This window comes from Natrix helvetica, assembly GCF_964273705.1.
Source record: "Natrix helvetica genome assembly, chromosome: 1".
Classification (NCBI taxonomy): domain Eukaryota; kingdom Metazoa; phylum Chordata; class Lepidosauria; order Squamata; family Natricidae; genus Natrix; species Natrix helvetica.
Genome location: NC_138548.1, coordinates 33974737 through 34001257, shown reverse-complemented (window position 1 = coordinate 34001257; position 26521 = coordinate 33974737). Strand labels below are relative to the sequence as shown.

Below are 26521 nucleotides of genomic sequence, written 5' to 3'. Positions count from 1 at the left end.
ATAAATAGCAAAGAATTTGTCTTAAGAAACATCTGAGTTCTTGGTTTTTTTTTTGCTTGATACATTTATAGTCCATTTCAAGACTATAGGCCTGATGGCAAAATTATGCCTTCAGGCCCCTTCTGGAAGACTAGTAATGTTAGGGCCTGACTGGTGAGTGAAAAATGTTCTAGCTGGCAAAAAAGAGAAGAAATCTATGTTAATGAGAGGCCAAAATCATGTATTGTAATGATTAATACTGTGTGTTCATGTGTTGAAGGAAAGTGAGGCTTTATATCAGTGATGGCGAACCTTTTTTTTACGGCGTGCCAGAATTGTGTGCACGCTCGCTACTGCACCCCCCGCATGCCCACTCAATTCCCCACCCAACTGTGCATGCACACGTCTCTCTCTCTCTCACACACACACACACAGCATGCACCCCCCCCCCATGCTCCGGAGGCTTTCCTGAAGCCTGCGGAGGGCAAAAATGGCCTCCTCCGCCCTTCTAGATGCCCTCTGGAAGCCAGAAACAGATCCTTTGGGGCCGTTTTTTGTCCTCTCCAGCCTCCGGAGGCTTTCCTGAACTCTGGCTCCTCTTCCTTCCTCGGCTGTTGGAAGAGCGCTGCGCCCGTTTCATTCTCTTTGGGAGCCATCATGCTTGCCCTGGCGCAAGACTAGCGCTGCCGGGGAGAAATCAGCAGGAGGGGGAGAAGAACACAAACTTCTGCTAGGGATGCCTTCTCCCCCCCTCTCTCCCTGATCTCGCCGCTGTTGGGGAAGGGAGGAAGGGGTGGCGGTCACCTGTTCTCGCCACCGCCACCCCTTCGCCCCTGATAATGGCGACTGTTGCACTGCTGCTTCCAGCCAGGACGCTGGAGGAGCTGCTGGCGGGGAGGCGAGCTACCTGCAGAAAGACGCTGCCGAAGGCCTGGCAGAATATATCCCGCTGGAAGCGGCAGCACTCTGGACAGCGGATCCTCATCAGAGCCACAGCCTGGAGCCGTGCAAGAAGGGTGGGGAGGAAGGGAAGCCCTTGCCCGTCCTTGCTACCACCGTCCCCTCGTCCCTGGCGGCTATCACAGTGCCGCTTCTGGCTGGTGAGTGGCTGCAGGGGCCGGCTGGCCGCTCCTGCCCTTCCCCTTGTGGCTGCCGATGCCACTGCTTTTCTGAGGTGCCCGAGCCAGCCAAGTCCTTCGGATTGCAGATGAGCCATGGGCTGGAGGGCGAGGGCCACGCAAGAAGCCCACTCGGGTGGGGAGGGAGGGAAACCCCGACCACAGCTCTGCTCTACTAAGCGACGGCTGGGATCCCCTCTCCACATCTTTTGGCATGCACGGCCCTTGCTCTTCCTGTTGGTGTTTTTTGTGTGCACATGTGCACCAGGAACCAGATCACCAAACGGCCAATACGCATGTGCACACTGAAAACAAGATCATTTTCCTGGCGTGCGCATGCGCATCGGGCGGCTCCTCTTCTGTTTTCTGGCACGCCAATGCACGTAAAGACCAGCTGGCTGCTGCGCCCGAACCCGGAAGAGCAACTGGTGATGGCTCCGCGTGCCAGGAGAAATGGCTCTGTGTGCCACTTCTGGCACGCGTGCCATAGGTTCGCCATCACGGCTTTGTATCTTTACTCAGTGAATTAAATTTATTGGGTCTATCTTTCTTAACACCTAGCATCTTATCTTTCTAATAAGCAGTATTTGTGCCCCCAGATTAACTATATATCTTTAAACACAGCCTGCTGTGTTCAATTTCTAAGCAGCAGATTAGAATAACTACCACATAAAAAAAATTCTAAACAGCCAATATAGGAATCTTCCAATTCATGTTACCTGTTTCATGGATTATTCAAATAAAATAGGTCAAAAATAAAAAATTAGCATAACAAATACTGCATTGAAACAGCCTGATTACAACTGGTTCTTAATGTTCTCAAATGGAAAAGTTGGTCTCACAAAAATCACTTGTCACCTTTTCAATTTGTTTCATCATGCTTTGTATTATTAAAATTAAATTGCATTTTGTTAATGCATACAATAGCTAGGTACCTGTCAAAATCCAATGCTGCTTCATAGAACCATACTTCAAACCTTCAATCTGAAAATGTTCCATCAATTAAAAATTGCTAGCTGGGGGAATAAATACAATACACTACTGTTACCTGGAATTTTAGGCTTCATTATTAGCATGTTAATAAGGGTTACATTAGCATTTTAGCCTTGCAGTCTGGACCCCTTTTGTAACTTTAGAAAAACGAGTTTCTCCTTTTTGCCATCTTTTGGTATGCGAGAGCATGCCTTTTCAGCAACTAAACAATATAGATAGCCCTCAATTTACGACAATTGAGATTTTGAATCTTGATCATTGAACGAAGTGGTCATTAAAACAAGGTATCACATGACTGCTTCATTCTATGACTGCAATCCAAGTGCTCTTGGTTATGGTCATTAAGATTATTGAGCATATGGAGTACCAGGTTAAGGCATATTGAGTGCCAAAGGGAGGTGAAGACCTTGGAAGGCCTAGCACAGGCCACTCACAAGTCTCTGCATCCTTCATGCAACCAGCACTTCTTACCTTATTGCACTCTGTTCAGGAATTTAAAAATTTGCTTGGATTTCTGATCTCATTTATCTCTGGGGGCTGGTTGAAAAAGCTTCCTGCCAAAGGATTTCAGCTCTATCCCTACTTTGATTTAGAAAGTGTGAATAGGTTGCCAAGCATCCAGATTGTGATCATGTGACTAAAAAGTGGTGATGCACTGTTTTGCAACAATCTGAAGTGCTTTCCAGGCCACAAAGCACCCTTTCTGAGACCATCATTAAGAAAACAGTTCTAAATCGAGGACTACTTCTATACAGCATATTGTTAAAGTCCTTGAATACACTTGCACGTTTTAAGGAAGATATAATAAGAAAGTAATATAACTCACCAATTTACCACTAGTAGAAAATATTCACTAAGAAGCAATATTTTCTACTGTTCAATTCTCACATACTGATCAGTTTTATTGTTTGATCACTTGCTTTCTGAGGTACCACATAGAGTGACTATGGGTACCATTTGTTTCACTATGTACCCAGTAAAAAACGCTTAATCCCCTTTAATAAGTGCTTTTTGCTTTGCCTGGATTACTTGGCCATTTGAATTTTTGGTTAGGTGAAGAAGCCACATCGCAATGGTCTCTCTCAAATTCAGGGATCAAATTCTTATCAACTCCATGCCAAATTCAGGGCCTCTGAATTTCAAGGCAACATTACCTGCATTAAATCTTCCACTTTCAAAAGATAATAGATGACAGGCGGCAACACATTTCCTGTTTGAAAAGAATCGTACAGAAGAAATGAAGCCGGTCCTTGGCGCAGAGAAGCGATTGTGGTACCCTACAAAACAAAACCTTTTGTTTCAGGAAACACGCAACCCCTCAGGAAGTTCCCGGTTTGCTACAGTCAATTTTCTTATAACAGTTTTTTTTTTGGGGGGGGGGGAAGAGGAGAAAAATCCAAACTTAGCAAAGCTTTTTGCTCTAGAAAAAAAAGGTAATTTCATTTGTAAAAAATTATATATATTTTAATGACAAGACAGCTGTTTAATGTGAAGACCGGTGGAAACTGACCATTCACTGAGGCGGGCGGCGCGCGGAACTCTTGTTGCCGGAGCTCCTCTCGTGCCTCACGGTACTGTCCGGATCCGGGTAAAAAGTTTCCCACAGCAATTCCAGGGGAAAAACCGGACCTTTCCCCGCAAGTCCGTCAGCGGGAGAGCCGTTCAAATTTTGCAGCGAGCGTCCTTTAATCGCCTTGTACACTTTACCACAGGGAGCTCTTCCTTCTCTCGGCGTGATTCCTCCCGTCCCCCCCCTTCCCCTCCAACACGACCACCCCTGAGGGCCTATCCAACAACTACTGCGGGAGCGGCGCGAGGAAGGCCTGTTTGAGTGATTTTTCTTGCCCAATGAGGCCGCGCGTCGTACTTCAGTGACAGGAGCGTCGCGCGCAGCCTTAACGGCTCCGCCTCCTCCTCCTCTGGCCCGTGGGCGTGTGCGCGAGGCGGAGCGGTGAGGGTAGCATGTTGGGCTGTGAGTGAACGGCTGGTTTGGGTGACGGCGTGAGCGCGAGCGAGCGAAGGTGCGCGCTCCACGGAGAGCGAGCGAGCGAGCGAGCGAGAGAGAGCGGGAGAGGGCGCGAGTGAGCGGGCCATGGCCGGAGCTCAGTGACTGACTGACTGACTGACAATAGAAACCAGCGAGAGCTGCAGAAACGCCCGCAGTCCCAGGAACAGAAGAGGAAGGCCGCAGCCGCCAACAGAACGCCGCCTCTCGTTAGCTTTCGCCGAGCCTCCTTCTTCTTCTTCCTCCCCTCCTCCTCCTCCTCCTCGCACCCCGCAGGCAGCTCGGGCCGCGCTCGCTTGGCGCCCCTCCTTTCCCCAGGCCGACTCGCCGGGAATGTGAGAGAAGCAGCCGCGGTGAAGAAGGAGGAGGAGGAGGCCTGGCAAGCGGCGGTCGGCTCGTCAGGAGGAGGAGGAAGGCGGGAGAGGCCCCGGCCCGGAGCGTTGCATGGGACCGAGTGGAAGCTGCTGCTGTTGCTGCTGCCGCCGTCGCCGCCTCCGATCCTGACTCCGCCGCTAACGTCGCTTTGCGCTGGGGAGGCCGACGAGGCCTACCAGGCTGCGGCTGCTGCTTCTGCGGCAGGGAGCGCACCGCAGAAAGAGAGAGGGAGGGAGAGACACGCGCCGACTAGGCTCGCCGCCTTCGCTTCAACCAGGGATCGATCTCGTCCTTTTCTCTCCTTTTCTTGTCTCCGGATTCTCTACCAGGAGGGATCAAGGTAACTTGCTTACCAGGCCGGGGAAGCCGAAAGACCCGCCTGCCGACGGGGAGAAATGGGGGGAACATTATTAGAGAGGGGGCGGAGAAAAGGGAGCCGGTGGAAGGAGAGCGGCTTAGGGTTTCCTGTAACAAACCCGCCAGCACGCGAGTTCTTTTAGGACTTGATCTCTTCCTTCTTGGGGGTCATCCAGCATAGGCAATAAGCGAGCAGCCGATCGCACATCGGGATTGGTGTCTTCAAAGGGTCCCTTCCCTTTTAATGTCCTTGGTATATATATATGTTTTTCAACCTCGTTTCCTAATTTTCCCTTCTCTCAATCTCTGACGTCTGTGATAAATCAGTTGCTTTATAGTAATCATCCTCTTTCCATCACCTCCTTTAAAAATAATCTCTCTCATCTCTGCACTGTCTCCGTGGTGCCGATGGTGGGGATAAATGCTGCGGTTCACCTTAATAAATGGCAGTTATTTCAAGAATAATTTGTTATTCCCATTTTTAAAGAATGAGGTCCTATTATAGAAGATATGAAGGAGGGTGGGGGGTAAACCCTCCACGATCTCGTTTATGCCTATTGCTAAGGATGGCTAACTTAGAGTGAGGTTTAATAATTTATAAAGCAGGAGAAAAGAACTGTTACTAAATTTATAGCTGAGAAGTGTTGCTTCTTGTTGACACAATGATCCTGCAGCTGAACTGATCTGCTTGAGGACTTGTCAGTTAATATGGTGAGTGGTTCGCTTTTTGTGGAACTGTGGAAATATTTCTGGAGGGATGGAGATAATGTAGTCTAAGAGTTATGGGCAGTGCAAATATAAACCATCCTTAATATATTCAGAATCTAAGATTCTCATGATCACCATTGCATTGTTTCACCATGTTGCATAGCCTAGTATGAAAATATAGTGATACTTGATTAGTATAATAGTTATCAATTTTAACATAATATAAACAATTTATATGTAGGCTTTCTGCAAGAGTAACATTGCTATCAGTATTTTTAGTTGCATGAAACCAGCACCTTATGCATACTGAGAAATGTTCTTCAAATGACAAAAGTATTACTTTGTTTCCACTGGGAATCAGATATCTCCACCAAATACTGGTAACATGGACAGCACAATTCCAGCCATTAAATCCAAAGGTTCTACAAACCTTCGCCCCCCCCCCCCCAATATACTTAAACTAGAATAATGATATCAAGTAGCAATTGATTTTGATAAATCTGCTTTTCCCACTGAGCATCAGTTGATGTGATCTTTGTAGTAGAAAAATAGTTGTTATGTACACAATTGTGGTTTATCCCACTTATATTTTATAGCTATATTGTCATGCCAGATATTAAATTTCCAGTTGGTTGGGATTGTGTAGATGTCTCATTGTGTGGTCTTATTGACCTAATTAAATTTACTAAAGAAATAAATGAATCTTGTAGTGATTTTAGTGAGTTTTTAAAAATAATATGTAATTTTACTATTATGCTGAGTATCACTTGAAAATCTGTTTTGGGCATAAGCCTTGCTTTAAAAGCTTGATATTATATATTTAATATATTCTCTCAGACCTACATCTCCATCAAATAAACAAGAAACCACTTTTTTTTCCTAGGAGGACCTTTATATATATTTAAAGATAATAAAACATTTTTATTTTTATTTGGACATACTTTTACTATATTTACTTTTCCATCTTTAGCATTATTGTCATCATTATAAGATGGTAGCACACAAAGTCTTTCTCTTATAACATGAGCAAGGTTGAACTAAACTTGTCTGAATGCCAAGATACTCTAAGAATCTCCTCAGCCTCCGTGTATTTGCTATATAAATAGATGCTTTGGCATGAATGGACTGAAAATAGTAGAGGAGAAAACCCCTAAAACATGCAAGGTGAGAAAAGGATCATAGCATGGAAATGTTATGAAGTTATGAGTTTGAAAAAAAAAATCTTGTGCTTATCGGAATGCTACTGCTGCATTTATATTTTCTTCTTACCAGGCTATTCCCTACATTTTGCTTAACCAATGCAGAGTGGTATTTTGGCTCACTGACAAAGGTGACCAGATGCCACATGCCAGGTTTACGAAGGAAGCAGTTACTTGACTGATAATACTCAGAGAGATAAGATGTGAAAAGCAAAAGTAGAAATCTGGTCTACTAGTACCTCCCAGATCTGAATTAGCTGTGAGAGGGACAGTCCATGATGCGCAGGGAGCACAAGTAATGGGTAAGGTGGGTTTAGGGACTTAATATATAGCTAACCTAAATTTAAATAGACAATTGAGTTATGTATCATCCACCGTTTCCCCCCATTTTCTGTGAAGCAAAGATAAAAGTAGCATAATAGCAGATATATAAACTGTCTAACTTTTGCATAAACTCTTATTGGATAGATGTCCTTGAATGTGGAATTTTTCAATTGTGATGTCAAGAAGACACATACTCTTGCCAAAATATAATAATTGTAGAAAAAAATATTACCTATTATATATGTCTGTGTCTGTGTGTATTACCAAAGTGCTATTGCTATTAAGATATTACGGACTTTTCTCTGCCTGTTAGGGGCAGATGAATGTAATAGATGCAGGAAAATTTTGAAGAGTATCTCAAAAGAAGGCGAATACAATGGTAATAAAATAAATTCATGGCACAGGAAACTGAAATACTTGTGAAGCTAGACAACATGGAAAAGTTCAAGTTGTTGGATAGATCTGACTAGTTGCTTTCAAGATAGGGTAATCAGAACTGGATTAGGATAATGGGACTTAAATATATACCCAGCAATGTTCCCTCTAATTTTTTTTCGATGTGAGCAGAAAAGTATAGTGTTTGAGCGGCACATTTTCATGCCTGGGCACCCGAATTTTTTTCACAGATGTCACCTAAGACAACAACGAAATCAGTATGATTTGAAACTCAAAGTTATGTTTCTTCAAGGTACCCGCTTAATTCAAAGTGTTATATAATATCAGTATCACTTAACAACGCTCCTGCTTAGCAACCAAAATGTTGGCTCAGAAACTCTGGCATTTGAAGCACGCAACTCTTAAAGCTGTCAAGTTACAAGACCCTTGCACCCCTAACCCTTTAGGGAAAAAAAACCCCAGGGGTCTTCAAACCTGACAGCTTTAAGATTTGTGGACTTCAACTCCCAGAATTTCTCCTCCAGTCCTGTTGGCTCAGGAACTCTGGCATTTGAAGCATGGAAGTCTTAAAGCTGTCAAGTTACAAGACCCTTCCACCCCTAGAAAAAAAATGCAGAGCTCTTCAAACCTGACAGCTTTAACACTTGTGGAGTTCAACTCCCAGAATTCCTCCTCCAGTCATGTTGCAGCGACGTCATCTGCGTGGATCTGCTCCATCTCTGCTTTCTTCATTGTGGGCAGGGCTGCTGCTGAAGTTGCCAGCAGAATAACTGCTGCTACCTCCTCCTCCTCCAACAGCACCACCAGATTTGCTCCTGAGCTCAGCGCTGGGTAACCCGTGCCCGCTCCTCCTCCTCCGTGCTTTTGAAGAACCATGAGGCTTTTTTTCCCCCCTGCTCCCTCCCCGCCTTCCTACTGTCTCCCGCAGCACGGGAGAGGAGGAGGAGGGGGCAGGCAGGGGTAACCCAGCGCTGAGCTCAGGTGCTCCGAGCAGAGGGGAGGCGCCGCTGCCACGCGCGGAGATGCCGGCTGGGGCTTTGCCGGCTTCATCTCAGCCGCAGCGCCGGGCGGCAAATCCGGCAGTGCTGCCTGTTAAGAGGAGGAGGAGGAGGTGGTGGCAGCAGTTCTTCCGGTGGCGGTGGGGGCTTTGGGGCTTCACAACTAGCCTCAGTCGCCCCGTGCTCCTCAAAGCAAGTCTGGGGAAGTCCTTTGCAGGCGGCCCGTTCTAGCTGCCTGCAAAGGACCTCCCCAGCTTCCAAAGCCTGTGGCAATAGAAATCACTGCGCGGCAGTTGAAAACTGCTGCGCGGTGTTTTCTTGCCACCTGCGCGCTAGCGCAGCCGCGCACCTTAGAGGGAACGTAGATACCCAGTATATTAAAGACACTCTTCCTCAATTATATTGATGTTACCTTGTACTGTCAGCATTGGTCAAGTTGGCTGGAGAATTCGTGATAAAATTTCAAACAACTGGAAGTTATGCAGTTTGTAGAAGGTTACACTAAACTATACACAGTAGTTGACTATTACTTGATACTGTGATCTGAATGAGAGAATAAAACGTGGACAGATTATGATTTTTTTCCTTCATATTTATTTAGAAATAATGTCTGTTTTTTTCAGTAGGGATATGTCCTCAGCACCAACCACTCCTCCATCAGTGGATAAAGTAGACGGATTTTCTCGGAAGTCCGTCAGAAAAGCTAGGCAGAAGAGGTCGCAAAGCTCCTCCCAGTTTCGGTCTCAGGGCAAGCCTATTGAGTTAACTCCACTGCCTCTGCTAAAAGGTAAGGCTTTGTAGCCCTTTTGAGTATTGAGAAACAATGGTTATACAAAGTCTATCTGAATATGCATTTACTATTGTGTTAGTAAATTTGAATATTTGTATGTATGTATGTATACAGATATGATGTTCCTTAAGCCTGACAGGAATATACCCAGGGACGTGCGGTCAGGGGAGGCAAGGGAGGCAGAGCCTTACCTCTCTTCATGAAATAATAGTATATAATATAATATACATCCGCCCGGCCGTGCCCGGGAGCTGCGGAGGCAGAAATGTTGTCGGCGCTCCCGGATGACGAAGCCACGAAAGCGACTGGGGAACGTCGAGAACCTTCCTGCCTCTGGTTCTCGTCGTTCCCCAGTCACTTTCGTAGCTTCGTCATCCAGGAGAGCCGAAAACATTTCTGCCTCCGCAGCTCCCGGGCACGGCCGGACGAATGTAGCCAGAGCGACGCCGAGATGGTCCGGGCTGACGAAAGAGCGAGCGAGCGAGCGATGGAGGTCCTCGGTCGCTTGCCCGCCAGACTGCCTCGGCGCCACTCTGGCTACCTCCGTCTATCCGCGCCCGCGAGCTGCAGAGACAGAAATGTTGTCGGCGCTCCCGGATGACGAAGTCACGAAAGCGACTGGGGAACGACGAGAACCTTCCTGCCTCTGCTGGACTGCAAAGTCCAGCAGAGGCAGGAAGGTTCTCGTCGTTCCCCAGTCGCTTTAGAGGACTGCGGAGCGCGAGCCGGTGGAGCACGCTCAGGAAGGCGGGGAATGGGATCACGTGTGCTGGAGGCTGAGGCAGCCTCAGCTTCCAGCACACGTGGTCCCATTCCCCGCCTTCCTGATGACGTCACCAGCCTCACCAGCCATAAACCTCACCGCACGTCGCTGAATATACCTATGATGCAGGAATATTTCAGGCTCACTTCTGCTTGTTAAATAGCTGCTATTTTAGCAGGAAGTACAGGATTTGTAAATTACTGCTTCATCATAACATCTGACTATTTTTGAAACATTTAATCTTTAATAGTTTTGTAGCCTAATGAGAGAGGAAAATGTGTGAAAAGTATAAAACTATGGTGAATGTTTGTTTATTTTCTATTCTGGGAACAATTTTACTGTCAGACGTTTTAGCCTATGGAAAAGTATAGTTCTCACTACATGTTATATTTTGTAAATATGGCAAATAGGTATTAGAACATTTTGTTTCGGTTATTTGAACCTATCTTGGTTTTGTTCAACAGCTGCTCACATTTTCTCTTCCATCTGGTTATTTAGTTCATTTACATAGAGCAAGGTATAGATTGTAATTGAACAAAGATGATGCATCATCATTTCACTAGAGTGAAGCAGAACTTTTTAAAAATATGTATCTCACAGTAGTGAAAGTAGCCTGATAATCATGACTTTGTATGGCAGAATTGGTTTGTGTTGGACTTATGGACATACCTTGTTGATAGAGGTTGGGTCTTTACTCAAAACTCAAGCTCAATCAACTTGTCTACTTTCTTAAAAACTTAAGATATTGGAGAAGAGGGGTAAAGGATATATTGTCCTTTCCTAGTGCTATATAGTATGTTCTAAGACAAAGTAGCCAGATCCTCTGAAAATTCTATTGTTTTGTAAGCTTTTTCCAGTTTCCTCTATGTGCACACATATGTTTAGAAAACATTTCTGTTAGGACCAACTCATTATTTTAATATTTTGAGGAGGGTGCTTCGCTTCCAAAATACCTTTTGTGCTATCCTTTGCATTGCTTTACTAAAACACTGCAGCCAACGTTCTTGGTTTTTCATGTCTTATTTTAAATGAAACAATATTGCATTTGAATATTAAGTATTGTTTAAGGTTTCAGCATAACATTCCATGTGACTCTTGAATTTTACATAAATCTACCAAAACTAAAATGCTTACAAAGTAATGGAGCCGACTTGCCTTATGTTGGATTTTTAAAAAAAGCAGTTTGACTGATCAAATGGTGATTGAGACTAGAGAAATTATATAAGAGAAGAGAGGGTGGTAATAATTAGAAAAGTCTTGCTTCAAAGATTTATAATGGCTAAGCAATATTCTAAACTATTGCAACCTAATTATTATAAATAATTTATGGATTGTTACAGATACTAGGAATTTAATACGTAACCTTCTGTATACAAGATGCTTGTTTTATGACTGAGTACACTTTCCAAATATTATTGCAATGCCAACAGTTTTTGAGAAAGTGGATTATTTTTATTAATTTATTTATTTTATTAATAGCAAATATTAATTCAAATTTGAACTAAAACTAACCATCCGATGAACAGAATTATTTTTAAAGTGGAAGTAGTGGTGATAAGGAAATTTCATGATTTAAAAGGGGAAGTATATTTGTATGTGTCCAGTCCTTGTATAGCTGGGTAGTAAAGAACATTGATTTGTTTTTGTAATTGTTAGCAAAACATGTCACATTTTTCATAAGAGGTATTCTAGACTTCATAGAATATTTATTTATTTAAAAAGGCTTGTTTTCCTCTCCAATCCTACAAGATGTTTGAGTACCTTAGATTCCTTTCTAACAAATTAAAATATAAAAATGTTTTATAATTAAATGGGATATTTGATCATGGACAAAATGAGCTTGAAAAACCTTGAGTGCTAGACTTAAAATTAAATGTAAAAAATACTTAGGAATTCTATGAGTTATCTATCTAAGATGCAATTATTCATATATAATTGTACATCACACATAGATAATATAAGTTCTGAGTTACATACTTTTTATAATTGCTCAAATCTCTTTATTAAATTGTTGGGATAAGAGAATGTTTCTGATTTTTCAGTACCACCATTACATTGCACAAGGGTAAATAAATATTTAGTAATACTTTTGATCATTTCTTCAGTATTCAAAACATATAACCTACCTAACTAGGTTGTGGTAAGTTGCTTAGAAATGTAGTTCTATACTACTGTTCATATGATGGGGGACTCTGTACTCATGATTGAAAATTAAATTATATACTCATTTATAATTCAGTCTACATATTACTACATTAATTTGGTTTAATTTCTTAATGTTTGGGAAAACGTTTACTCATTGAGATTTGTAAATTTAGGGCATCAAAAAATTTCAGGTCTCCAGCACAAATTTGTAAAAAACAATTCATTTATTAATAAACTAAGTACATATCAGAAGTACCTGATGACAATTTTTACACTAGGACTATGATTTACTCAATGAGTAATTTGTACAGGTATGCAGGTTTGATGGAAGATTTTATCTTTTAATTCTAGAATGTTAACTTGAATTATTGACTACCTGCCAGAACTTCATTGATTTAGGTAGAACATTATATATTTAAAGAGCTAATAATTGTGTTGGTGGCAGGTATAATTATGTCAGCTGAAGAATTCATCTATCAAATGAAGACTATTGAACTTAAAAGACTGTTGAATCTCTATATTAACTCTGTTGTAAAAATGTTTACTTCAGGATTCCCTCTCACAGAAAGTATGTTTGATATTCTTGAAATTATATTGCATTCATTGCTCATTATCATGAAATATTTCTTTTATGATATCAGAGTAATATTAATGGCTCAAATGAAAGACCCCATGATAGGAAAATGGGCAGAATGAATTAAGTACTTTGAACTACTTATCAGAATTTTATTTAGTGATGAAATCTTTTAGGTAAGCTCAGAAGATCTAGTTATGCTGATTTTAACACTTTCTAGAATAACATATTCATGGAAAGTTATGAAAATTAATCAACAAATCTGGACTTGGTGAGTGGAAGTATATGAATGTATATTATTTTCATTTTCCTAATTTTTTTCATAGCCTTTTGTGACTCATCACATCTTTAGTAGGTGTTGCTAAAAGAAGTGATAAAGAGATTTAGATTTTACAAGTTGTCTAAGTGAATTTATTCAAACAAAACGTCCTAACTTAACATAGATGTTGATGGGATTTGATTTAACTCTGATGGTCCAAGGGAAGGATGTTGGGTTTCTGCAAGATGGCTGGAATATGTTTATCCAATGTCTGGCTGCTGTGAAAAAGACAAATTTTATATTAGGAATAGAGTAATTGAAGATATTAATATCAGTATATTAATATAAGTATAATAATACTTATATAAGCTTGCTTTATGCTATCTTTATTTTGAGTCTCATACAAATCTATGATGCAGAATAAACTTGTATATATAAGGACACATTACGACATTTAGATTTTTAATTGAAAACAATTACAGGTTGAAATGGTAGGAATGTATTATGCACACTGTAGAAAAGGTTTATTCCATATGAGAGTTGGAAAGAAAGATTTTTCTAAAGGGGCCACATTTCATTTATAGATTGTTTTGGTGTTAATGTTGAGTATTTCTATCTGGTAAGAATGCTGAGAGAAGGCCTGTAGAAAACTGGACACTGTATCCCAAATGAGGCCTAACAGAAGTAGTATTGAGTGGTTCAAGTTCCTGTTAATGTATTCAAAACAGAATTTGTCTTTTTAACATCATATTATTGGGTCAAGTCCAGTTTCTGATTCTTTTCATGATTGCTACCACTACAGCTCAGGCAAATTCTCTTATACTGTCTGGTAGCCTTTAACTTATGACCATAATAGGACCAGAAGTTTGGTTATAAGCTGTGTCAGTTGTACATTGAGGCACCCACATGATCAACCCCCTTTTACAATCATTTTTACAGTGGCTGTTAAGTGAATCATAGACTTGTAAGTTGTAAGTCCTAATCTATTCCCCTAAATGGGTATTTTTTGCTGGAAACTGGAAAAAACTTTGCAAATTATGGCATGTGATCACAATGTATGTGTGACATTTTACAACAGCTAGAAGTGCTTTTCAGTTAAAGAATGAGTCATGAATCAAGGGCTACCTCTAATTATGACTGCTGCTTTTCTCCCCAGATGCACAACTTTACATTTCTCACCTTAAATTTCACTGTAGTTGTTTTTGTATGAACTTGTGTATATCTTTGCTTTTTATTCTGAAGAATTAGCTACTACTCCAATTTTTGTGTCATCTGCACATTTGATAATCATATTCTCAATCCAAGTCATTAATAAAAATGCACACTCTAGGACACTTCATTCAGTACTACTCTGTAATCTGTTGTAGAGCCATATGTCAGTATTTTCTGGATGTGAATGTTCAGTCAGTTTTGAAGCCATCTAATAGATTTATCACCTAGCTTATATTTTATCATTTTATTAATTTTAATTAATTTTATTAAGACATTATAAAATATTTTGTTGAATGCTTTGCTGAGGTTAAAATATTCTCCAGTATGTCAATGGCATTCTCCTCAGCGCTGCTCGGAGAGTCCAAGCATGGGTTAAATTCTGCCTTCTGCCCAAGGACTGAATTGAATTTCTTTGGCCACGCTCTCTGGTGCTTATTCTAGCCAGTTTTTCAATTCAGTCTATTGCCCAGTGGACGTAGTCAAAGAAGCCCCAGCAGTTCTTGACCAGATACGTGGACTCTCTTCTTTTCCCCCCACTTCTTTCTTCTTTATTGTTTAGTTAGTATATTTTGCTATCAATGTCAATGACATTATCAAATCTATTAAACTTGCAATTCTCTCTCAAAGGAAGAGATAAAGGTTATGTGACTTATGTGACTTGACATATTTGTGACAGACCCATGGTGGCTCTTCTTAATTGTTGCATTCTTACATAAAAGTTCACAGATAAAAGTTCACTATCTGCTCAAAAAAATTGCCCAATATGAAGGAGCTGCAAATCTGTTAATTTAATTATCCTCCTCCTTTCCTTTTTAAAATTTAGGTATTTTTGCGCTCTTCTATTCTTCTGGGACCTCACTGATTTTCCAGAAGCTCCCCTACAGAGGTTATCTTGAAGAAAGAATATTACTCTTAGCAAAATATTATTTAAAGCTGGGAAAACAAAAGAATATTAGAAAATAGCTCTGTCTTCATTCTTTTTGGCATAAGCGGGAGGGAGGGAAAATGCTGCTAGAACTTCAGCTCTGTTACTTCTTCATGTGATTTTACTTGATCTATTGGTGAATTATGGTATATGGCTCTAGTCTACATCATTTTAAATCAAAGGAATACTTTCTGTGTTGTACAAGACTCAATGTCAAACACAGAAGGTTCTCTTCAAAGTATGGGAAAAAATGTGGACACTGCTTTGGTCATTAAATCCCTCACCTTTCACTTTATCATTAAAACTCCCAAACTCTCTGAAAAATAAATTGTATCCACTCCAGCAATTTTGATATCTCACTGGCTCTTGTGGTAATATCTGGTCTGCAAGCCCATCTCCCAGATGTTGAGAGTGTAACCAACTATAGTACAAGTTGGTTTTCAGAAGGTGGAATTTCTGGCTCAGAGTACACCCTGCTTAACATATTTCATTTGCCATATAGTAATTTAGTAATTTTTAAATAACCTAAATTATTTAATATCTCAAACATTACCATATATACCAGTATTTATTAGTTGTGGATCTATGCTTCTTGTGTTTTAACTGGTGTGAAAACCTATCTTCTCCTATGAATGTTAATAGGTTAAGTGCTTTGGGTAAGGAGTTTTGTCAAAAACCATTTTAAAATCTAAGTATATAATGAAATATATTCTAAAAACCAATTTTAATAAATTGATAGAGAAGTCTGAAGATGCGCTGCTGTTTCTTGAAATCTGAAGATACTGTTCTGTTAAATGATCAACTATTGTATTGCATCCAGTTTTGGTCGCCATAGATGTTGAGACTCTAGAACCGTGATGGCGAACCTATGGCACGCATACCACAGGTGGCACGCATACTACAGGTGGCATGCGGAGCCATATCAGTGGGCATGCAAGCTGTTTCCCTAGCTCGGCTCAGCACACATGCGTGCACTGGCCAGCTGATTTTTGGCTGGCCCACTCACACTGCCCTTGCCTTCCCAGGAGTCTCCACGTGATACCACGTAAGTACAGACTCTGGAAGGGTATTTTCAGCCTCCGGAGCAAGGGGGGATGTGGGAGGCTGTTTTTGTTCTCCTCAGGCTCCAGGAAAGCCTCTGGAGCCTGGGGAGGGGAAAAAACAGGCCTACCTGGCCCACCAGAAGTTGGGAAACAGGCCGCTTCCAGCCTCTGGAGGTCCTCGGGGGGAGGCTCGTTTACGGCCTCCAAGCTCCAAAAAAGCTCTGCGTGCATCTGGGGGGATTAAATTATGGGTATGGCCACATGCGCGATAGTACACACATGCTTTTGGCATCCAAGGGGAAAAAGGTCCGCCATCACTGCTCTAGAAGAAGAGCAACAAAGATGATTAGGGGACTGGAGAACAAAACATATGAAGAACGGTTGCAGGAACTGGGTATGTCTAGTTTAATAGAAAGAAGGACTAGGGGAGACATGATAGCAGTGTTCCAATATCTCAGGGGTTGCCACAAAGAAGAGGGAGTCAAGCTATTCTCCAAGGCACCTGAGGGTAGAACAAGAAAGGGTGGAAACTAATCAAGGAGAGAAGCAACTTAGAACTGAGGAGAAATTTCCTGACAATTAGAACAATTAATCAGTGGAACAATTTGCCTCCAGAAGTTGTGAATAATCCAACACTGGAAGTTTTTAAAAAGATGTTGGATAACCATTTGTCTGAAGTGGTGTAGGGTTTCCTGCCTAAGCAGGGGGTTGGACTAGAAGGCCTCCAAGGTTCCTTCCAACTCTGTCATTCTATTCTATTCTATTTAAAAAGGACAAGCACTTAGATTGACAAGATAGCTTTTCTAGATTCACCTGGATCCTTTTTTTAAAATTCGCCAATCACTTTCAATAAAGAGCTTCTTTTCCTATTTCACTATAAATAACCAATAGTGTGATCAGTCTATTGCCTCTGTGCTTAACAGATTCTTTGTGGCCAAATGTCCTGTTAAAATCTTTGTCATCTACTTTTTAAAATATGGTTGCATAGGAACCATATCATTTCCTTTAAATGGAAATGATAACCGGCCCTTTCAAAATAAATAAAATTGTCATGCTTTGCTGTTTTCAAGATTAGATCATTATTTTACACTGTCAATTAACAATAATCTAACAGTGATGTCTATATTACCAACTTCACAGTGAAGGTCCCTCACATGCCTACCTATATGTTCCCTGCCAACTGTATACTGGTTCCAGTTCTCCCATGGCTGTTTGAGGCACTGTGCATGAATTCCTAAGCCCAGTCAAATAAAATCTATTTCATAATGGTTCAGTCTTTTTTGAGCACTCCCAGTTCAAGTAATGCTCAGGAATGAAGAAACTGTCCACTTTCTCTGCTTTTGAATCCCACTTCCTATTCCTCTTTGGAAGAGGATATCACTATGTTTTTATGAACACTGAAGGGTTCTTAGCTAGCCAAAAGTCCATTCATTTTTAGAGACACCCAAGTTAGCTTTTAGATCACTGTGTATAATGCTATAAATAACTTAGTTTATTGTGTTTTATTTCTAATTTGCTGCTGACAAAGGCAAATGTAAGTTTCTTAAAATATTAAAAATAATGCAATATGCTAATAAGTACCAAAAAAGAATATAGTACAATTATATAAAAGCATATATCTCAATATAATATGGTCACCTAAAATAAAGCCCATAAAATTATTTGAAGAAAATAGTTAAAGAAAAAGAATGGCTTAGTTCAGCATTAAAAATTGCCGATATGGGCATCAGGCTTCCTTTAAGTTGGCATCTCATAAATTGTAGACATCTCATAAAGCCACATCTGAGAAGGCATGAAAAAAAGCAGAAACAGAATCTAGTTTCCTCTTAGGGTTGAGTGTACAAGACAATTGACTGGTGTATCTGCTAACTGATGTACTGACACGAAACTCGTATTTTGTTTCCTGTTTCTTTGTTTTTGTTTGCTGAATAATTGTTATGGCCTGACAAACAGTAGGAAGGTATTACTTGACTATGTTACTTTCAAGTGATGGCTCTCTTCCATTTAATTTTGTTTACTATCCAACAATACCTTTCCCCAGTTTTCTTGCTCATTTCTCATGAATAAGTTTCTCATAAGCTTTGTCATTTTGGATGCTCCAAATATCTTCTGCAAATTGCAGTGATTAGCTGTAGCCACTAGAGAGGGACAGATAACACTTGTGGGTGATGTTATGCAGCCGAAAACCCTATTTTACAAAGTGAGTATTTCAAACCAGTCAAACATTTGGTGTGTTCAGCAAACATACAGTATCTCCTGTAGTTTTAAGATAATGAAATGTTGCATAATATGCTTACTTTAAGTATGCTAAGTTTTAATAATTTAACAATTGTTATTTTGAGTGAAAGTGCATTTTAAATGGTTATAAAAGTTGATTATTTTTTATAGAATGTTGTTTATAATAATAAGTAAATGTCTTCTGATGGCAGGGACTCCATAATTTAAATGAAATGTTAAAAAATGTAGGGATCAGTAAGCAAGTATTTTGTATTGGTGGTCTTCTGTTGACATAATTTTGTTACTTATATTTCATTTTTCTAATGTCTAGAATATCTGCCTCATTTTTTATGACTTCAGAATCCCTTGGTGAACTGGGGGTTAGTTACTATGTGTGTGAATACAAAATTAAAATTGCTGCCTCTATTCCCTGTTGAGATCTACATTCAGGAAGGATATTTTTTGCCCTTATTTTATAAAACTGAAACGAGAAGGATAGAAAAAACAGCAACAGCAACGGGGAGGGGAAGTAATGCAAAAATAAAAAGTATGTTTAAGGGTACATATATTGAATGTGTTTATGGGTGTATAAATTCTATGCAATTTCAACAAAGGATAACCACATTTCTTTATTATTTACAACTTGCTAATGAATTGCTTACCAATGTTTCTTATGTTATATATATTATATATATCCAATTGCAGCGAAATATGGTTATATTTTGGAATCAGAACTGGAGGGGCGGTTCATCAATCGTTAGTTGTCATAATTCTGTTGAGGCATTTGATCAAAGTCTTTCACACAGCTAGTAGCAAAGCTGCTTTTCCCAACAAAGTATGCTTCCAAAAAACCATAGGGAATCCCAGTTTCTAATTACAGGAAATAATTACTTATAACCACATGGTGGTTTGTATCCATGTAATGAAGGCTGTGAATATCTCATACACACAAGCTCTAGATTTTGCTTGCATATTTTCAGTATTAAAGGGTATGCTGTTATTGGTGATATGATGATCTATATTCATGATGTCCAAGGAAACAAATTTAGTAACTAGTTGGGATATTTGAAAACAGTGGCATCCATGGGGTATGTGTATGTCAAAATCAGCAAAATGTTGGGTGCAGCAAGCTCTGCCTGTTTTGTACACGTTTCAACATTTCACTGCAATTTCAAAGAGGAACAGTTTGCATTACAATCCTCTGTCTGCCATCTTTGCAATTTTGATTTCTCCTCCTCTTCCTATGGACACCACTGTTTGAAAAATCAGATCTTCCAAAATAGTTTTCTCTGAAATGTTTCTGTGGATGGCTAGCACCAATAGATGAAACAGAAAGGCCCTAACATGGATGAGATAATGACATAAGGAGGAAGAATATTTAAATGTAATTATATAGAATTGCAACTATAATATTTTATAAACTTGATTATTTGTAGATTGAATTTGGTAAGATCCTATACCGAAAGGCCAATTACAATAGATTCACTAGGAATCTGAATTAAAGCAAGATTCTTCTGAGAGAGACTAAAATTTGCTTATAATCTGGAGATTTAGAAATCCTGAAAATGTTTGTTATGGTCGTTTTTCCCTTCATAGAAAAAAATGGCCTAAGAGGCGAGTTGCAGAGGAAATTATGAAGTATGGTTTTGAGATTATATAGTACTCAATCTAACTTCATGTTTGGGGAACAGGGTATTTCAATATTTTATTGTATGACTGTTTTAGAAATTGCTAATTTTTTAACTTTTTGCTTCTGAAAGAGGTAGAGTTTGTGGGATGTAGAAGGGTGTAGCATTGGGTGTTTGCTTAGAAAATTCTGGATGTTCAGGTCCTTCTGCTTCTACCATTTTTTGCTCACATCAATCATCCAAACCTGTCCTATTGCACTTACTGTGATTTAGGTTCTAATTGAGAATTAGACCTAAAAAGCCTTTAATTATTTACTTATTACAGTGATGGTGAAACTTTCGGGTTCAGTATGTCAACAATTCAGAAAATGCCTAATTTCACTTTGCTGGCATGTCACATGCACACACCCTCCCAAACAAAAGAGAAATAACCTTAACTGCAATTTCTGTTTGATACAATGCTGCTATTTGACATAATTAATCCAGTTCAAATAAATGGTTTAGCAAATCAGGTGGGTCTGGCTGCTGTTCTTAAAAATTAGAGACTTTTATCTGAACCTAAGATTTAACCCTTGATTATATGTGCAGATAGGGAATTATTGTCTTGGTTTCTATAATTAAACAGAATTTGAAGAAATTTCATAGCAGTATTTGAAAATGATAAATGGAATTGTAACATTGCAACTTAAAATAGAAGTAAAAAATCTGTGAGCATCTTCTTTGTGAATAACACATCATCTTTTGATGACTACTCATCAAATTAGTATAACTTCCTTTTGACTTATACTCGTATCATATTATCACCATTGAATTGCATTCATCATCTTATTTAATACATTTTTCATTGATACTTGTTGAAGATACAACCTCAACTTTCAATAGTGATAGATTTAGCGAATTATGGTTATAAGTCCTAGCAGTCATAAAGCAGGTAATCACGTGATCAACCAAATTTGGCAGCTTTTTTGTGGTCATTAAATGAATCACCGTAGTTATTAAGCGAATGCCATGGTTATTAAGTGAACACTGTTGTTAAGCAAATGACCGTAAATGTGGGCTGGTTGCCCAGTGCCTAAAATGCAGTCATGTGGGGCGACTATCAGAACTTTGGAAACAGGTCATAAGTACCTTCGGTGGAGTCTGTCATAACTTGGAACAGTTGCAAACAACTAGTCGTATGTCAAGAACTACCTGTAATCTTTACTACTCTCTTAATTCAAAGTTCTGCTATTCTAAATTGTAACTTGCAAGAGTCTTTCTGCTGTATGAATAGCAAATGTTATAAATGCTATTTTGTGGATGAGAATCATAATGATATGATTAAAGAAACATAACCCATGTCAAATTAATGGTTGGTTAAATGAAGTGTGACAAGTAATTTGTCACTACTTAAGAATGGGAATATATCTGCAAAGAATGTGTGCATCTTTTATACAGTGTTGGTTGGAAAAGAGAAGCATTCAGTTAGCATGAAACACTAGAAAACCTGTAGGAACAGTATACAAAATGGCAGATTTTTATAAATACAATATTTTTTGTGGAACAGTATGAATCTACTTTTTAAATTTGGATTCAAAGAACCATGTTCGTGAACAAAAGGAACGTCATTTAGGCAAGTGAGAGTTGCTGATGCAGATAGTCCTCAATTTGCAACCACAATTGAATCTGGAATCTTGGTCATTAGACATTGTGATTGTAAATCGAGTCACCATATGATAAGACTCGATTTTACAACTGTCTTCGCTGGTTGCAAGTGAGACACAGTGTTATTAAGCAAGTCATGTGATCATACGTCCTAATGGAGTTTATCAAATGGTTTGACACTTCTTGCCAGAAAATCGCAAAAAATGTCGCAAAATGCAATTAACTGGGATGCTGCAACTGGTTGTTATTGGTCCAGTTGCCAAACACATGTGGAAATGTAACCATGTGATCACAGGGGTGGAGTGTGGTAGTCACAACTTTGAGTACAAGGTATAAGTAACTTGCTTTGAGCCTGGTTTACCTTTGAACGGTCATTAAGTGACTGTTGTAAGTCGAGGTTTACCTGTACCCTTTTCTGAGTGTATTTTATGATGTATAGAGCTTGTTTTCCTGTACACCGCTTGGAGAGTCCAAGCAATGGGTTAATTCAGTCTGCTTGCCCTTAGGACTGAGGAACTATTTTTCCTTAAGCCACACCTCCTCCTGGTGTGCTCAATCCCCCAGAATTCTTCCTCAGTCAGCCCGTTTGGACGTATTTAGTTAGAGCTCTGAGCTAAATTGATCTTTTTTTTTTGGCTTGGACTCTCTAATTGCGTTTAAAGTTTTTTCTCTAATATTCCCCAACCTCGTGAGACGTTTCTCTCTTCAATTCTGCGACTTTCTTCAATAGAATCTGCACTTGAAGGCCAGGAGGTAAGCTACAAGGTGGTGGGGGGTGCCCCTCAGCCGATCCTCTTGGGACGGCTTCGGAGGCCTGCCGCTTGTCGTTTAAAACGGCGCGGCTGCAGCGGCGAGGTTCCTAAGTCCCCAGGCCCCTCGTTTGTTATTTTCGTCGAAGTTTTTTCGCTCCCCGGCCTGCTAGAGGACCTCTGCCGCAGGGAGGAGTGGGCGATCGTCGCCATTGCGAGGCGCGTTCGCCCCTCGCTCTCCCTTAGCCCCACGCTGTTGCGGCGGCCATTTTTAGGCGCGAAAATAGCGCGCCCAGCCATGGCCGCCATTTTGCATCAGCCTCGTTGTCAGGAGGCCGCTGGAGGTGGCAGGGCCTAGCAAGGGTTTCTCGGGCTAGGATCGCCACCTTCGCCATTTGTCTATTTTTGCGAGCGGCGCTGGTTCCTGTGCCATTCCAACGGTCATCATACCGGCTCAGGGAGGAGGCCTAAGTAAGCGCAGGCCTGAAGATTTTTTCTATAGTCATTCTCCTCCCTGCTTCTCCTGCGGAGCCTTGCACCTCGGTGCAGGCCCCAATCCTACCCCTGGGCCTCCGACTGGTGTGAAACATGGGATGATTTCATAGTATTGATTCGATTAATTGTATATATGGCAATTTTAACGATCATTTCGTTTTGTTTCCCATTACAGCACCCAGTCTATATCTATCCTTCTGCCTTATCATAGCCTTGCTCCATCTTGTGTGGTCATTGACTATGGACCTGCCCAGTCCTCCCGATTCCCAAGACGCTAGGCCGAGCCTCTCGCAGGCCCCTAGCAAGGGTTCCTCCTCTTCGGGGAGTGGGGGTGCGGGCAAGAGTGGTGGGGGTAGCTCTGGGAAACAGCGTTCCAGAACCCCTTCGGTAGCTGAGGCCAAGGATGCTGAAAGGCGCCAGCGGGCCCTTGACAAGCAATTCGAGAAGGCCAGACGCCAGGCAGACAGGGTGCAGTCCCTTTCAGGAGCCCCTCCCTCCCGGGAAGATCTCCAGTCGGTCCTCGCCGAGGAGGTGGAATCCCAGGACCTATCCCCTAATAGGTCATTTGCAGAGCCGGCTTCCCCGGTCCCTTCTTGGGCCTGTGAACAGGTTCCTCCCCCTGGGGATGCTAGCATAGACGATATGCAGGGTGAGGCTTCACCCCCCCTAGAAGAGGGCTTGGATCCCGATTCTGACTCTGAGGAGTTATCGCCCCGCATGCAGGAGCTAATGGCCCGCGCCATTGCCAAGGGCATCACGGAGGCCATGAAATTTAAAAGCCCTACCGCAGCGGCCCCTAGGGGTCCCAAGCCCGATCAGGCAGCTCCGCCCCCAAGCAAGCGTGCTCGCCATCCTTCCCTGGAATCCTCGGTGGTCAGCGAGGCCTCTGCCATTGAGGACCCTGACCCGGAGGTGCTAGGCCTCTCGGACGACGAGGACCTTCCCCCCGAAGCGCCCGCCTTTGCGGGTCTCTTCAAGCCCAGCCTTTTTAAATCGGTCCTTCACAAGGTCAAGGCTGCCACCAGGGTGGGGATCAAGCCCAAGCCGACCGCGCCGGCGGATGATGCCCCTCCGGCTAATCCCAATGCGGTCATGTTTGATGTGCCAGCGCCCCAGCAAGAGCTGGTTCCGGTCCCGGGGCTGTTCCTCGACTTAATCCAGCGCCAGTGGGCTCAGCCAGCCACGCAATCCTCTCCCAGTGGGGTAGATAGGAAGCTTTATACTATGGAGCCAGTGTTGGAGGACCTTCTGGCCCTTCCCACTGTCGACCCGCCCATCGCTGCGCTCACTTCCAACTCCTCGCTACCGGCCGACCTCCTGGAAGGCCTTAAGGCGGAGGACAAGAAGGCGGAAAAGGCGTGCCACAAGACCCATCTGGCGGCTGCCTGGGCCATCAGGGCCTCTTCTTCCGCTTCCTTTTTTAATAGGGCTTCTGTGATCTGGCTGCGCGAGCTCCTAAACAAGCTCCCGGCGGGAGACGTCCGTCTCCACCAGGACGTGTCAAAAATAATCGCGGCCTCCCAGTATGCCGCTGACGCGTCCCTCAATGCCACCAAATTTGCCTCCAGGGCCCTCGGTTCTAACATAACTTCCCGTCGACTGATCTGGCTCCGACATTGGCAAGCGGACCAGAAAAACAAATGGAAACTGGCTTCCGCCCCCTTTAAGGGGTCCAAATTGTTTGGCGAGTCCCTGGATCCTCTCCTCATTGAGTCCAAGGACAAGAGGAAGATCCTACCTTCTCTAAATAAAAAGCAGGAACGTAAGGCCGCTCCCTACTCTAGGAGGCAGTCCTTTCGTGCCTCCGAGCCTTCCACCTCTGCCTCTTCCTTCTCTCCCTCTAATAGGTCCTTCGGCCAGCAGGGCGACAGGTCCCAAGACAGAGCGCCCTTTCGGGACAGAGGCAGGCAGCAGTTCGGCTTCCGCAAGTATAACCGCGGTGGGGCCTCCAACAGGCCGTTCCGTAAGTCAAAGTGACTGCCAGGGTTTGGCGCCCATCGGGGGTCGCCTACAGCTGTTCGCCTCCCATTGGGCCCAGAACACCGAGGATGCTTGGGTTCTGCAGACAGTCAGGGAAGGCCTCTCCTTGGAATTCCTGTCCCTTCCCCCTCGGACCTTCATCCGATGCCCTGTCCCGTCCTGCCCCCAAAAGAGGCAGCGTATGGACCAGGAAGTCCGTCATCTCCTGGACATCAGGGCCGTGGAACCAGTTCCCCAAGGCGAAGAGGGGAAGGGGTTTTACTCCATCCTCTTCCTGGTACCAAAGAACTCGGGGGGGTGGAGAGCCATCTTGGACCTCAAGAACCTCAACAGGCATATCGCCTACCGGAGGTTCAAGATGCAGTCTCTGCAGTCCATTCTGGCGGGGATTCGACAGGGAGATCTTCTCACATCTATAGATCTCAAAGAGGCATACCTCCACATCCCCATCCGTCCTCAGCACAGGAAGTTCCTGCGCTTCTATTATGCGGGTCGCCACTTCCAGTACAAAGCTCTTCCATTCGGCCTCTCGTCCGCTCCTCGGACGTTTACCAAAGTGCTGGCGGTAGTGGCGGCTCAGCTAAGACGCAGGCCCATAAGGCTCCAGTGCTACCTGGACGACATCCTGATCCAGTCGTCGTCCAGGCAGCAGGCCCTTCGGGATCTCCAAACCACTATGAGATCCCTCAGAAATCACGGCTTCACTCTAAACATAGAGAAGAGCCATCTCACTCCAACCAACAGACTTGTACACCTGGGGGCGGTGATAGATACCAACTTGTGCAGGGTTTTCCTTTCCCGAGACAGGTTGACCGGTCTAAGGTCCATGACCCACAAGGTGTTGAGCTTGAGGCAGGCTCCAGTGGTCCTTCTGTCGCAGCTGCTGGGAAAAATGATCTCCTGCATTTCCATCGTGCCGTGGGCCCGCCTGCATTCCAGGTCTCTTCAGTGGCTGCTGCTGCCGCACCAGAGGGCATCCAGGAGCAACTCTACCAGGCCGATTCGAGTTCCCCCGGACGTGAAGAGGTCTCTCCGCTGGTGGGTGTCTCCGGCCATCCTCAAGGGCCACCTATTCAAGGAACCCGAGAGGTTGATCATCACCACAGACGCCAGCCTCTCCGGCTGGGGAGCCCACATGGGGTCCCTGGTTGTTCAAGGCAAGTGGTCCCAAGTGGAATCCAGCTACAGCATCAACCTGCTGGAACTGAGAGCTGCTCGCCTGGCCCTGCGACATTTCAGCCGGCCCATCCATCGTCAACATGTGCTTCTGATGACGGACAATGTGGCCACCAAGGCCCACATCAACCGTCAGGGCGGCACCAGATCCAGAGCACTGATGAGAGAGGCGGAGTCCCTGGGACGCTGGGCGGAGCGCCATCTGGAATCCCTTCGCTCCGACCATATCTCCGGAGTGGACAACACACAGGCCGACTGGCTGAGCAGGACGACCATAGATCCTGCGGAGTGGAAACTGGACCCTCGCCTGTTCCACCAGATGTCCGACAGATTCGGGACTCCGGCCGTAGACCTGTTTGCGTCAAGGGACAACAAGCAGCTCGACCGCTTCTACTCCCGGTTCTTCACCCCGGGGGCGGAGGGGACAGACGCACTGCGTTGCAAGTGGCCCCGCGAGCTACTGTATGCC

The 26521-nt window shown here is 42.9% G+C and overlaps 1 protein-coding gene across 2 annotated transcripts in view; it reads left to right on the top strand.

Moving 5' to 3' along the window:
• The first annotated feature begins 4214 nt into the window (after window positions 1-4214).
• PPP2R5E (protein phosphatase 2 regulatory subunit B'epsilon) overlaps window positions 4215-26521 on the top strand; it is a 75106-nt gene continuing 52799 nt past the window's right edge. For both annotated transcript variants that reach the window (XM_081935611.1, XM_081935610.1), the window contains exons 1-2: window positions 4215-4810; window positions 9076-9239. In XM_081935611.1, the coding sequence (XP_081791737.1) occupies window positions 9083-9239 (157 nt within the window). In that variant the 5' untranslated portion in view covers window positions 4215-4810; window positions 9076-9082. The remainder of the gene's footprint in view (window positions 4811-9075; window positions 9240-26521) is intronic.